The sequence below is a fragment of the Canis lupus genome, chromosome 7 (genome assembly GCF_048164855.1).
Source record: "Canis lupus baileyi chromosome 7, mCanLup2.hap1, whole genome shotgun sequence".
NCBI lineage: Eukaryota > Metazoa > Chordata > Mammalia > Carnivora > Canidae > Canis > Canis lupus.
Window position 1 is genome coordinate 32,415,886 of NC_132844.1, and position 13,157 is coordinate 32,429,042.

The window sequence follows — 13,157 nt, forward strand, 5'->3', positions numbered from 1 at the left end:
ATCTGAGTTATTTGAGTATATTGTGATCCACTGACTTCCTGAAAGTAAGAAATCTATCAAAGACAATTGGGATCATGTCAAAAGGACCAACTTGAAAAAGAATTCATACTGGGGCAGTATGAGCATAAAAAAATAGTAAAAATAGCAATAATAGCAATAGGTCGAAGCACACCAAATGTATAAAAATTCATGAGTTCCTAAAGAACTTTCTTTCAAAAAGAAAGTCATTGACCACTTCTGGAGTTTGCTAGGATGTCAACTCATTATTTTGAAAATTAATAAAGAAAAAAAGGTAAGCATTAAAATTAATTACTTGATGACATTATTTAATGCATTTTTGTAGGCTGTGCATGACCAAAGTCGATTTGGCCAAGTTTGTGGTGTAAGACTTCAATATATTTTCCTACGATGTCAATTTTTGCCTTCCAGTGTGATTACGAAACTAAGCTTGCCTAATTTTGCTTTTTCTATAATTTCTTAAGAATGAAATTATTCAGTATGGTCTTTTGTATTTGACTTCTTTCACATGGCATCTTGTATTTGGCATTCATTCATGTAGAAATATTTTGTTCCCTTTTATTGCTGAGTAATATTGTATTGTATATGGTTACCACAGTTTGCATACCCATTCACTAGTGCTTTTCCTGTATCTGCTAAAATGATTGTATTGGTTTTTTACTTTATTCTATTAATATAGTGAATTACACTGGTTGATTTTCAGATGTTAAACCAACTTTGAATTCCAAGGATAAACTCCATGGTCATGATGTCTTATCCTTTCAAGTGTTATTGGGTTTGATTTACTAAAATTTTGTTCAAGATTTTTGTGTCTATGTTTATAAAGGATATTGGTCCATAGCTCTCTTTTCTTTTGACATCTTACACTGATTTTGGTATCAGGGTAAAACTGGTCTCATAAAACAAATTCAGAAACGTCTCTGCAATGCCAGTCTAATGCCTTGCAGAACTTTGAGAAACATTAAATTATGTATATTTTAAATATATGTTTCAAATATAAATAATCTGATCTTGTTCATTCTTTTCCTAAGTTCCATATCAAACATACCCTATTCACCTTCAAGCCTAGTTTGAAGTTGGCTGAATTAGTGCGTGATTTGTAATCACAGATTTTAGGAAATTAAAAGTAAGTAACTTCAGCGACTATTGTCACTAGATATCTAAAAGGGGAAACTGAGGCCCTCTGAAATTGCCACACTCTCCCAGAACACACTCACTCTTACAAGTCTCCATCACCTAACTAACATCCATGACAAGCCTTTATAGGGTAGGAATCGTTATCAAGTGCCGGCTGTGCATACACTTACACTATAAAGTTGGTGTGTATGCTTACTGCCCCCCCCCCGCCCCGCCCCGACTATAAAGGCCCACACTGTTCCTACTGACAGGATCCAAAGAGGGAGCAGCCAAACAATGAAACTCCAGGACCGTGTGGCTTGGGGGTTACTAGATGAACTGGGCATGCTCAGTCACCAGGCAGATTTTTTTCGGTGAAGTGGAAACTACAACAGCGCTTACCGTGTGCGCCGGGGTGGGCGTGCCCTCGTGGAATTTAGAATGTTGCCGCAGCCAATGGGGCCTCGCGGCCGGCTGCCGGGGCTCCTCATTGGAGGAGCGGGGAGGCGAGCGAGTAGAGGGCCCCTGGAGGGAGCCGCCGAGGTGCAGGTCGGAGAGGCCGGGCTACGCCGTGCCCTGCGCGTGAGCAGCTGCAGCGGCGGCATCCAGCGGCGGCGTCTGCAGTTCCAGCCCGTTGCTTTACTTTTTAGCCGCACGAACGTAATCATTATGCCGAAGAGAAAGGTAAGTCTTCCCCCCCAAAAAAAGATTTCAAAGGCCTCCAAATTGTGCTTACAGCCGATCTGGTCACTGCAGTGGATTGCGCGGAATGCGCTTGGGAGTAAGTCAGGAATTGCGAATCCCTTTGCTTCTCCACGCTTGTTTTCAGATGCCTGTTGCAGAGCTTCCCTCCCTCCCTCCCTCCCTCCCTCCCTCCGTCCGTCCTTATCGATTCCTCAGTGTTACTTTCTCTCCAGCGACGCGGCTTCCCTTCGTTTTGAACTCCTGCTAGCTGGAATGGTTTCCACCTCGAACAAGAAGCAGCAAAAGAGCCTTCCATTCCCCCTCTTCTAGGAGGGGAGTTTCCTCTTTGAAACTGCCGGGTTGCGATTAGCGTGGAGAGGAAGCAGTGTTGGGGAGGGGGGAGCGGGGAGCGGGGGGGTGAAACAAGTCCGTGCATGGGGAGATCCTAATAAATACATAAACAAACAAACAAGTCGGGCAGATGTTGGGGTTATTCCCAGGTGGGCCTAGCCCGCTGCTGGGCGCGCCGCGTCGGCTCTGAGGCCAAGGGAAGGGAAAGCCATGTTTAAAATAGCACTCACCCCCCTGCTCGCCTCACCCCCCTGCTCGCCTCCGCTGCAGACCCGTATGTACCAACTCCAGTGTCAATCAGGGCTGGGGCCGGCGCAGGCGGGGCCGGGCGGCCGGGACCTGCGGGCGCTGCGCGGCGGGCGCGGAGGGCGCGGCGGAGCTGGCCGCGGGCCGCACGGGACGGCGCTGCAGGCGCCCGCTGTGGCCGCCAAGGGCACGGGCCGCGGCCCCCCTCCGGCCGCCCTCACCCACACGCGCTCGGGAAAGGCGGGCTGCGCGCGCTCCCGCGCCCCTCGGGGCTCCCGGGGACCTGGGGGCTCGGACGCCCCCTTCCGCGCGGGCCGCGGGCCCAGGTGTCTCGCACGGCGGAGCGCGTGGCCCCCGAGCGCGGCCGCCCCCGCTCGCTGCCCCGGGGAGGGCCGGGGAGGGCCGGGGAGGGCTCTCCTCCGCCCTCCGAAGCCGCGCGTGCGGCCGCTGTGACCAGGGGGAGCCTGGCACCCTCCCGGCTCGCCAGGGCTGTAAACCAGGCGGTGCCTTAAACGTGAGGCAGAATTACGAATACCTGCCCCGCTTTATGATCAGCTACAGAAGTGCATGCCTCCGTTGAAAATACGGAAGTTTTAAAATTACAGGAGCTTTTTTTTTTTTTGCCTTCCTACTTGCCATTATGGAGAATGTGGTGGGGAGCTGGCCTCCTCCACTTTAAAAAAAAAAAATGCAACAGAAGTTTGTTGTTGTTCATCTTAGAGTTTATTGTGCACCTACTGTGTGCTTGGGAAGAGTTTGACTTGCCCTAGTTCCTTTACTGCTCACTCACTACACCTTGAGAGGCTTAGTTAAGGCCATTGCGCTAGGGCTTAAAGGCAGGAGTTACCCAACATTTCACCGACCAATGACTAGAACCAAAGATTTAATTAGATACTGTAGGTTCAAAGTCCCTACTTTAGAACATTATTTATTCATTCTCTTCATTTAGTTGTGGGTGGGTCAAGACGAATTTAGGAAATGCAAAGAGATTAGGAGCCTGAGAAGATGGATGGCATATTAAGAGTACTAATACTTGACATTCATCACTTGAATTTAATGTTTATGAGAATTTTGTTTTTCAGCCCTGTTTTACTAGAACTAGGGTATTTAAATTGATGCCACCATTTTCAGCATTCATCTGAGCTTTCAGTGACTAGGTTGGGAATTCTAGTAGAGTCGAAAAAACTAACCATCAAGAAATGAGATATAGAGTGAATTAATGCCATCCCTTTTCTTGAGAATTATTAACAAATCTAAATGAACAAAAAGGTGTGCACAAACCCATTATTACAACAGACCTTGATGTACTAGAGTCCCTGATGTTATGGCCAGAGTTGGGGAAACCATTCTTACTTGCCCTCACTGTCCACCTTTCCTAAGCAGAGGGGAAGAAAAGAAAAACGGTAGAGGAACTGGCTTTTGGTTATTGTTTTGTTTCTATGGAAGGCAAGGAGTTCCTATGAAGACGGCAGCCAGGTGTACAAGCACCTAAATGTCATCCCTCAGGACATCAGAGTTTTCTTCAGAGATGGAAAACTTGTCCTTGACTAATAGGAAGGCTTTTCATTTATACCTGGAGCCTAAAGCTGATACCTGGACAAAAGCAGCCACAAATTAAACATAGCCTCCATGGCCATCCCATCTACCACTCACATCTTAGAGCTACCTTATGGAATCCTGGGAGCTCACTGAAGCTTACACAGGAAACCACTTTCATTAGGTAAAGCCTACCTAGATGCTAGAAAAGAACTGAAGACCATCTGTGCCTAAATTCTTTGAAAGCTGTAAAGCTTGGGTAGCTATGAAAGCATTTACATTCTACACATTATTTTTCTTGACTCAAGGACTGCCTGTTTTACATTATAATAAATTTTTAAGTGCCTTCACAATACTTTTACCTCATCAGGTTTCTCCAAAATAAAAAAAAAAAAATTATTTAATGAACACCTGTTTAGGCTTTCTGCAGAGTAAAATCTGGAATCCTAGCACTGCTTTAATGTCATAGGGATACATAGTTTGCTCTCATGAAGCTTATATTTAATTCGTTGAAGGTGATAAAAGTAGTGGGCCCAAAGCACTTCAGTAACATTAAGACTGTATTTGTGTCCCAGAATATAGGTATAGGATTCTAAATGCTGTAGGATTGGTAGGGAAAGAAGGTTGAATTTGGGCTGGTCTTGCGAGTGTATGTTAGGACTTAAATACATACAGAGAAAAACGCAGTCATTTTCTTTTATCAGCCATTTAAATATCTCTTCTGATTGTATCTTAATATAAGCAGGCCTCAGTTTATACAACTTAAAGACCATAATATCCACATTAATTTAAAACGTTTTTTTTATTTCTTAATCATATCTTTGTATTATCTATATCTTTGTGTGTGATAGTTATAGTTACATTAAACCAAATGTTTTTTTAATGACTGTTGTAGAATTTTTTGAAGCAATATGCACTCAATAGTAAGGAGTTCTTTAGTTAGCATTAGATCTCTTCCCGAGTTTGCAAAATTCGAATAAAGTTCACTTGCCAGTATTTGTTACCTAAGAAGGGTGAAGGGTCACCCACCACCTTTTAGTAGTGAGTGGAATAGCAGGGAAAATGATAATATGCAGGTGGGAGTGAGATAATGAGTAACTAAATTCTAGACTGTTCTGGTCAGACATCCATGAATGCCTGCTGTGGTCACGTTATTATGTGATGATATGATGTTCTACAAAGAGGCATCAGCCAGTGAGGCCTAGACTCATGGTCCTGGCATGATTAGCAACAGCAAACACATTTTCACATCCTTTTTTTCCCAGTACCTCATCACTGGAGCTATTGGAAATGGCTGGTATATCATCACATCAGAAATTCTCTAATGAGGCAATTGTTCATTAATTTTGGGTGTAAACATTAGTGTCTCTTTATATTCAAAAGGCTTAAGGAAGAAAAGGCTATCTGCCTCCAGCTTTGAAATTTGAAATTAGGTTCTATCTCTTTTCTTAAAGTGGAAAGGCCCAGTAGTGCTGGGCTTGGCACAAGGGATGCTTAACTAACAGTATTCAAGGTTTCTGATTAATGTTTCAAAAGAATATCACATGTCATAACACCAGAGACAGACTCTGTAAATGAAAATACAGATGGATGTGACTGCGTGAAAATGAATATTTCAATATGACAAAAACCCATTGTTAACAAAATCTTAAACACGAAAAACTGGGAAAAAACATTTGTATCACATATCACTGAAAAAGGTTTGCTATTTCAAAAAGATAAAAGTCTCACATGTCCTTATGGAAAAGAAGTATATCCTTATAAGAAAATAGCAGACTCAACTAGATGAAATGTTCCGTTTTGTTAAAGATCAAAGAAATGTGTATTATTAAGAATAAGGAGATGTGATTTTTAAAACCAATCTGCTAAAAAAGATTGGAAGTATCACTGCCAAGTGCTGAATGATACTGACACTCTAGCAACAATCAAGCAGTGTGGATGGCAGTATAATTTCCTTTCAAAAAAAAGTTTTATTTGAGGTATGATCTGTTTACCATAATGTCTATTAATCTTTTCAAAGTATGGAAGTCAGTAATTTTAAGTAAACTTACAGAGTTCTGTAACATTACCATAATCCAGTTTGGAACCATTTCCGTCACTCCGAAAGTTTCTGAAGTTGCTTGCATCCAATCTCTGCTCCCACCCCAGTTTCAGGCAACCACTAAGTTCCTGACTCTAGATTTGCCTTCTCTGGAAATTTTATATAAAAGGAATCAAACAATACACAATCTTTTGTGTCTGGTTTCTTTCAGCGTGGTATTTCTGAGGTTCATATATGAACATATTCATATATGTTGTAGCATGAATCTGTACTTCATTCTTTTCTGTTGCCCAGTGATATTCCATTCTTTCTTTATACTTTCGCAAATGGATGGACATTTGTATTGTTCCAGTTTTCAGTTATTATGAATAATGTTGCCGTGAATATTTATATGTAAGTCTTGCATGGACATATTTTCATTTCTCTTGGGAAGTTTCCTAACCATAGAACTGGTGGGTGGTATGAAAGTATTTTTAACAGCTTAAGAAACTTTTAAACTCTTTTCCAAAGTGATTTTTACATACCATCAGTGGATGAGGTGCCATTGTCTCTATATCCTTGCTCATACCTGGTATTGTCATTTTTTATGCTTATAGCCATCCTAATAAATGTAATTTACATTTCCGTGATAACTGATGATGATGGGCATCTTTTTATGTGCTTACTAGCATAATGTATCTCTTAGGTAAAATGTCTATTCAGATATTCTGCCCATTTTTTAATTGAGTTGTCTTGAGTTGTTAGAGTTCTTTAAATATTCTGTATACAAGTCCTTTATTAGCTGTATGATTTGTAGATACTTTCTTCCAGTCTTTGACTTTTTAAAATAATTTATCTTAAAAATAAAATAATTTATCTTAATGATGCCTTTGGAAAACAAGTTTTTTTTTTATTTTGATAAAATCCATTTAGCATCACATCTAATAAATCTTTGCCTAATCCACAGGTATTTTCTCGTAGAAGTTTTTTATAGTTTCCACTCTCGTGTTTAGTTCTATGATCCACTTTGAGTTAATGTATCTAGTGTGAGATAAGGGTTTAAATTTGCTCTCTCTCGTTTTGTTGGGTATCTTTTTTCATTTCTTTTGGCACATTGATAGACAGTTTTCCCAACACCAGTTGTTGAAAAGACCATCCTTTGTTCCCACTAAATTGCTTAGGTACCCTTGTGGAAAACCAGTTTGTCATCAATGTAAAGTTTCTTTCTGGGCTCTCCGTTATTTTCCATTGTCTGTAAGTCTGTGCTTACGTCAATACCACATTATCACGATTATTATGGTTTTGTAGTAAGATCCGAATTCTGGTAGTGTCAGTCCTCTACTTCTTTTTCAAAATTGTTTCATCTTATATTCTTTGCACTTCCATATAAATGTTAGAATCAGCTTATAGACTCCTACAAAGTACCTCCCATGATTTTAATAAGGATTGAATTGAATCTTAAATCAATTTAGGATGAATACCCTTTTTAACCATATTGAGTTTTCTAGTATGAATATGAAAGAGCCTAACTACATGTAGTATGCCATCCGTAAGTGCTTGCTGAGTTTGAGTTAATGTTGATACGGTACCTGTGTTTGAGTAAAGGCTCCAAAATGACAGGCTTGTACATTTTATTCATTGATTCACTCATTTCATATTAAATAAACATTTATTGAGCATCACCTTTATGCAAAGCACCATCATGTTGGGAAATAAGTGAATTTTTTTTTTCAAATTCTTTTTGCAGTGAATGAGTAAATGCTCTCATTTTTAAGGATCTTTTAGTCTGACAGAGTAGGTAATATACATATGTAAGTATTTATACTTATGGCAAGAAATGATAATGAGCCACAAGAAAAGCTATGAGAATTGAAAGGTTTGGCTAAAGCACATCCAAAGAAAAAAACATTGACAAGAAGTTGTTTGGTTAAAAGGGTTGGAGGTTATAGCTGTTTTTTTAAAAAAATCTCTAGAGGGTCAGTACTAGTTTGTTATTAAAGGTGATCTGTCATTGGTCTTTCCTGTGAAGTCTTGCTTTCTTTGAAGTATGAGGAAGTTAAATTCAAGGCCTGGTTAGCAGTTGAGATTACATTGTGCAGTAACTGCCCTCCCTCATTAGTAAAGATCAAGTGACTTCATGGCCTTCATGCCTTTCTTTTAACCACTCTCTTGTATTTTAAAGGTGGTTATGTGACAAGCACCATATTTCTACATTGGCACATGTTATTTGATTACCTAATTTAGAATTAACTTTATAATCTTCGTAATTTGATTTGACCATGAAATATTTGATGGTTCTGATGTTTCTAACACCCCATGCTCCTAGCACAGGTAAAATTTGTTGAACAAGTGTATGAGTGAATCATTTTCATGGGAAGAAAGTAGTAATTTAATTATTTCATATACTTGTTGAGGAGGTTGTCTGGTGTCGTTCTGACATTTATTAGTGGTATAATTTAGGGGACATTGCTTAACTTCTCCATAAACTTCTAAAGTTTCTAAATCTTTATGACTCAGTTTTCTTGTCTATAAAACAGGGATACAAATAGTTTCTACCTCATTGGGTTGTTGGGGGAATTAAATGAGATGGGGAATGCAAAATACTTAGCACAGCACCTGGCATATGTAAAACAGTAAGTGGATGTTCATTATTGAAACGATGGTATTTTCAATTATTCAAAGAACTACAGTGGAATAGTAGACTTATGAAAAGCACCATGCTTCCATTTTGTAGGAAGGCAAATGCCACACTCTGTGGATAGGGAGCAAATAGATCTCACCTTGCATGTTTAATTAACTGTGGTTCTAGAAGTAGGTGTTCACCAACCAAATAACAAATGTAGTTTTTGAAGGAACATAAGCTTTAATCTGGTGCATTTTTACACGGCTGGTTTTTCTCAAAGAAAAAAATATATTTTAAAATATCTCCATATAACATTAAAATTCCCTTGGCAAATCAGTTATCAAGTGATCCTCTCTTCCTGTATTTTCCACCTAAAACACTGCTTTTGTTTACACCAAAGTTAAATATATTCCACTTTCCTGCAGGGTACAATTTGGAAATGGTGACTGAAATAAACACCATTTAAGCTGTCTGCTTTCACAGTACCTAGTAAGTTGAAATATGATGTTAGTCTCCTGAGTAATTTAAAAATCAGTGTTGAAGATAACAAACCAAATCAAAATGTTGAATTCCTTTTTCACTGGCTGCTTATTTTTTGTACATCTCACTATCTTCTTAGAACAGTTCAGTCACATCAAGTATTATTTCCTGGCCAAGGTATTTATTGAGTCCTATATTATTATGTCTTGTGGACATACCCAGAAACAGGGCCATTTAGAAATGTCCAAGGCAAATGCATATTTGAAGTAAATTATACACATATTCAGAAGTAGGAAAACAGAAAAAAATGGTTTTAAATTTCAAAATTGGTTGCAAAATTCAATTCTTTAAGGAACACATACCAGTAACAACATATAAATATATTTATTACTATTAAAATTTAAATAGCTATCATTTATTGAATGCCTGGATGTATCAGACCTTAGTTGTTATATGCTTTGTATTCATTAGGCATCTTATTTTAAACCAAAGTATGTGAAGCTATTAGAAACAAATATATATGGGAAGTATTATGGTGTAATTTCATATTATTTCGTGTTATTCTCACAACAGTTATGAGGCTGTTCTCATCTCACAAATATAATAATGACAGCCAAGATAAATAACATTTAGATGGCTTCCCATAACTCAGGCACTGTTCTGAGCAGTTTGCATTAATGAACGGAATCCTCCTAACCACCCAGTAAGGTATGTACTCTTCAAACTGCCAATTTACAGAAGGGCCCAGCGATAAGGAATGGCCCAACAGGGACTATAGTCCTGGCATTTGGCTCCAGAGCCTGTGCTTTTAACTGCCGAACCCTGCGGCCTTTCTCATGCACACAAGAGAATATTAGGATTTAGTAAGATGAAGGAATTCCCCCCCAGGTCACACAGCTAGGAGGTTATTAGTACCAGGAATTCTAAGCTAGCCCTCTTTTACCCAAGAATTTTGCTCTTAACTATTACACTACAATACTTCCCATAAATGTGTATTTCTAAGAACCTCATGTATTTTTGACTAAACTAAGATACCCAATAAATGAAACAAGGAAGAATCAAGAGTTATATAAATACATGAGTGTTCATTTGATTAAGTGTTATCTTTATTAAGACAGGCTGATGCCATTTTTTCTGGTTTCCAGTCCACGTTATCCAACAAGTCATCATTATCTGTAATCATGCCCTAAGGTTGGTCTCAGGGTCCAGGCCTCTGCTTCTGGGGGAGGCACATTGCCATGAAGCCTTCTGGGTATTTCAATTAACTAATGGACGTATACAAGATATATATATGCACAATATCCTCACCAAAGTATTGATATCGTTGAGTATTGAGGTCTAAAGCTCAATATTTTCTTCCAATTACCATAAACTGCTGGATTCACTATTTCCAAGATATATTGTCTTCATCAATTTGTTGAAGACAATAGAATAATAGGGATACTCCCCTGTGATCCGAAACATCTAAGTACCCTGGCATATTATATATTGAGAGATTGTATTGAGAGATTGTAATGTAAATATTATGTTACTGGTACTTAGGAATTATATTTTAAAAATGAGCAGGTGCTTTTGTTTTTGGGACTCTTTGAATAAGAAGAAAAGCTTTTTAATTTGGAAAATCTTTTGGACCTAGGACTGAATGGATTTTTACTCAGGTTCTGGATTACCAATGATTAATGTTTAATTACAAAAATTATTTCTAAGAGGAATACTGTAAAGTGATATTATTTTAAAATTATATTTTGATTATTGTTGCCCCATGCAAAGATAAATACAAAGTCTACCTTGAGAGGTGTTGGGGTTTTTGTTTTACTTTTCTCCCTTTCTTTTTTTTCTTTTTGGATATAAGCTTTGTTTTTTTATAATTCTGGACAGAATTAGTTAAATTCTACTTTGTGGGAAGTCATGAGTACTCAGCATGGTGTATGTGGGAGGTAAACATACCAAAGATTTCAGTTAATCAAAATGTAAAGCTTTGAATAGTCCTTCTGATGTGTTCCATATAATACATTTTTAAAAACTATATTCTTTCTACTTCTCATTGCTTTCCTTTACTTCTTATCTTAATTACAGCTTTTAATTTTATTATCCCCTTCTTGTGGTCACATCAATCACATCATCGGTTTTGCAAAAAATACAAAGAACATCATAAACTGTTGAACATCATAACTGCAGGAATACAGGGAACCATTTGCTGTAATGGAATGATGATAATGATATGGAAATCATTTCATATCTGGGTAAATAGGAAAACAATGTAGCCATCTGGAGAGATCCCTGGTATAAAAGTTGGAAAACTTGGGTCTAGTGTGGACTTACCACTCTTTACCAGGGGAAAGTCACCTGATCTCTTTGAACTTCTGTTCTTCATCTGTAAAATGTGAATGTTAAGGTTACTTCTGTATATTCCCATGCTATCGAGAGGACCAAATACAATAACAATGTAAAAGTCATTGAAAAATGTGAAGGGCTGTTTGATAGAAATGATCTGATGTTTTTTCTTTAGTTTTAATAATGAGATAAAAAATACTTTTATCTGGAGGTGCCTGGGTGGCTCAGTCTGTTAGGCATCTGTCTTTGGCTTAGATCATGATCTTTGGGTTCTGGGATCAAGCCCCACATGAGCCCCACATCAAGGGTCCCTGCTCAGTGGGGAGTCTACTTCTCCATCTCCCTTTGCCCCTCTTCTCTCTCTCTCTCTCTCTCTCTCTCTCTCAAATAAAATCTTAAAAGAAATACTTTTATCTCTGTATGTGACCATTCAGAAACCCAGAATAGTACATGTATGTTCATCTCAACATACAGTATTTTTAATGGGAATTGTTTATTGTTATTCCAAGATGCTCACCAGTGAGGCAGGATAGGAAACACTCCACTGCATACTATGTGCTCTTTAGCTAGATCTACAGATTAAATTACTTCCCAGTCTGGAAACCCTTTGCTTTTCTAGTATCCTAGATCTGCAACCAATTTTGAAATTCAGAAAATTAACACAAACCCCTCTGAGAGGTGTAGTGATTAAAAGAATGAACTCTGATCCAGCCTATGTGGGTCTGAATCCCAGGTCTCTACTTAACAGCAAGATTACTAGCTGGGTAATTTTTAGCAAGTAACTTAACCTCTCTGGTCCCAATTCCTCATTTATAAAACGAATATGATGCTTCTTTACCAACTTCACAGGATTGTGGTAAGAATTAAAACATTTAAATCATTGCCTTTCATGTAAATGCAATATACATTGTTTATTATTATTATTCCTTAGGGTCCCTTGTTTTGTCCTTTCCTGAGACCCCAGTACCTATAGGCATCTCTATAATATACACCGTAACACTTCTGTAGTGTGATTAATAAGTACATGAGCAGCTAAGTCAGGAAAATGAGATCTTCAGGCCCATTATCTTTCAGTTGTACTCATGAAGAAACTCTAGCAGAGGGAAGTGACACGTGAGCCAGACTAGAATTCAGGCTTCTGACTTTAGCCAGGTGCTTTCCCATCCATACAAAATCAGTCAAATGAAAAACATAACTCAGATGGAAGAGGCAATTCAGACCAAAGAGATATGTGAAATGTTTAGAGTAGTTTATTTCATATTAAAGATATACTTTTGTTATTGCATTATATGTATTTACGCTAATAAAATTTCATCAAACATCCTAGAACATGGCTTCTTCTTTTACTTTCAGTTATCTTTTATACTTGAATACAATGTGAGGTATTATCCCTAAAAGCATCCCTCAGAAGAAAGGTAGTTGCTATTTATTTTGGTTCATCCAGTCTTTTACAGCAGAGTTTTCAACTCAATTACTTTCATCTCTAACAAAGTAAGATTTTGGGAAGACATACTAGCCTGACATGACCTCAATAAATGAATTTGCGTTTATAGAAATTGATGAAATTAATAGACATAAGCAAAGAAGGAGGTAGCAGAGAAATTTAATATTAGTTTATTAACCCTCTTAATGTGATCTCTCAATTCTAAGTATTGGGTTTTTAAAGACTATTTTTAAAAGCTTGGAGGATCCCAAACAGACCTACAGAATGAATGAAAAACAACCATACTGGTGTTAAATAATGATCCT

At 38.3% G+C, this 13,157-nt stretch overlaps 1 protein-coding gene across 4 annotated transcripts in view; it reads left to right on the plus strand.

Annotated features, from left to right (window-relative positions):
- The first annotated feature begins 1,494 nt into the window (after nucleotides 1-1,494).
- HMGN3 (high mobility group nucleosomal binding domain 3) overlaps nucleotides 1,495-13,157 on the plus strand; it is a 32,580-nt gene continuing 20,917 nt past the window's right edge. For 2 of the 4 annotated variants that reach the window (XM_072832290.1, XM_072832287.1), the window contains exon 1: nucleotides 1,561-1,818. In XM_072832290.1, coding sequence (XP_072688391.1) covers nucleotides 1,576-1,818 — 243 coding nt within the window. In that variant the 5' untranslated portion in view covers nucleotides 1,561-1,575. Of the gene's footprint in view, nucleotides 1,819-13,157 lie in introns of all 4 variants that reach the window. The other 2 variants (XM_072832288.1, XM_072832289.1) reach the window with 2 other exon arrangements.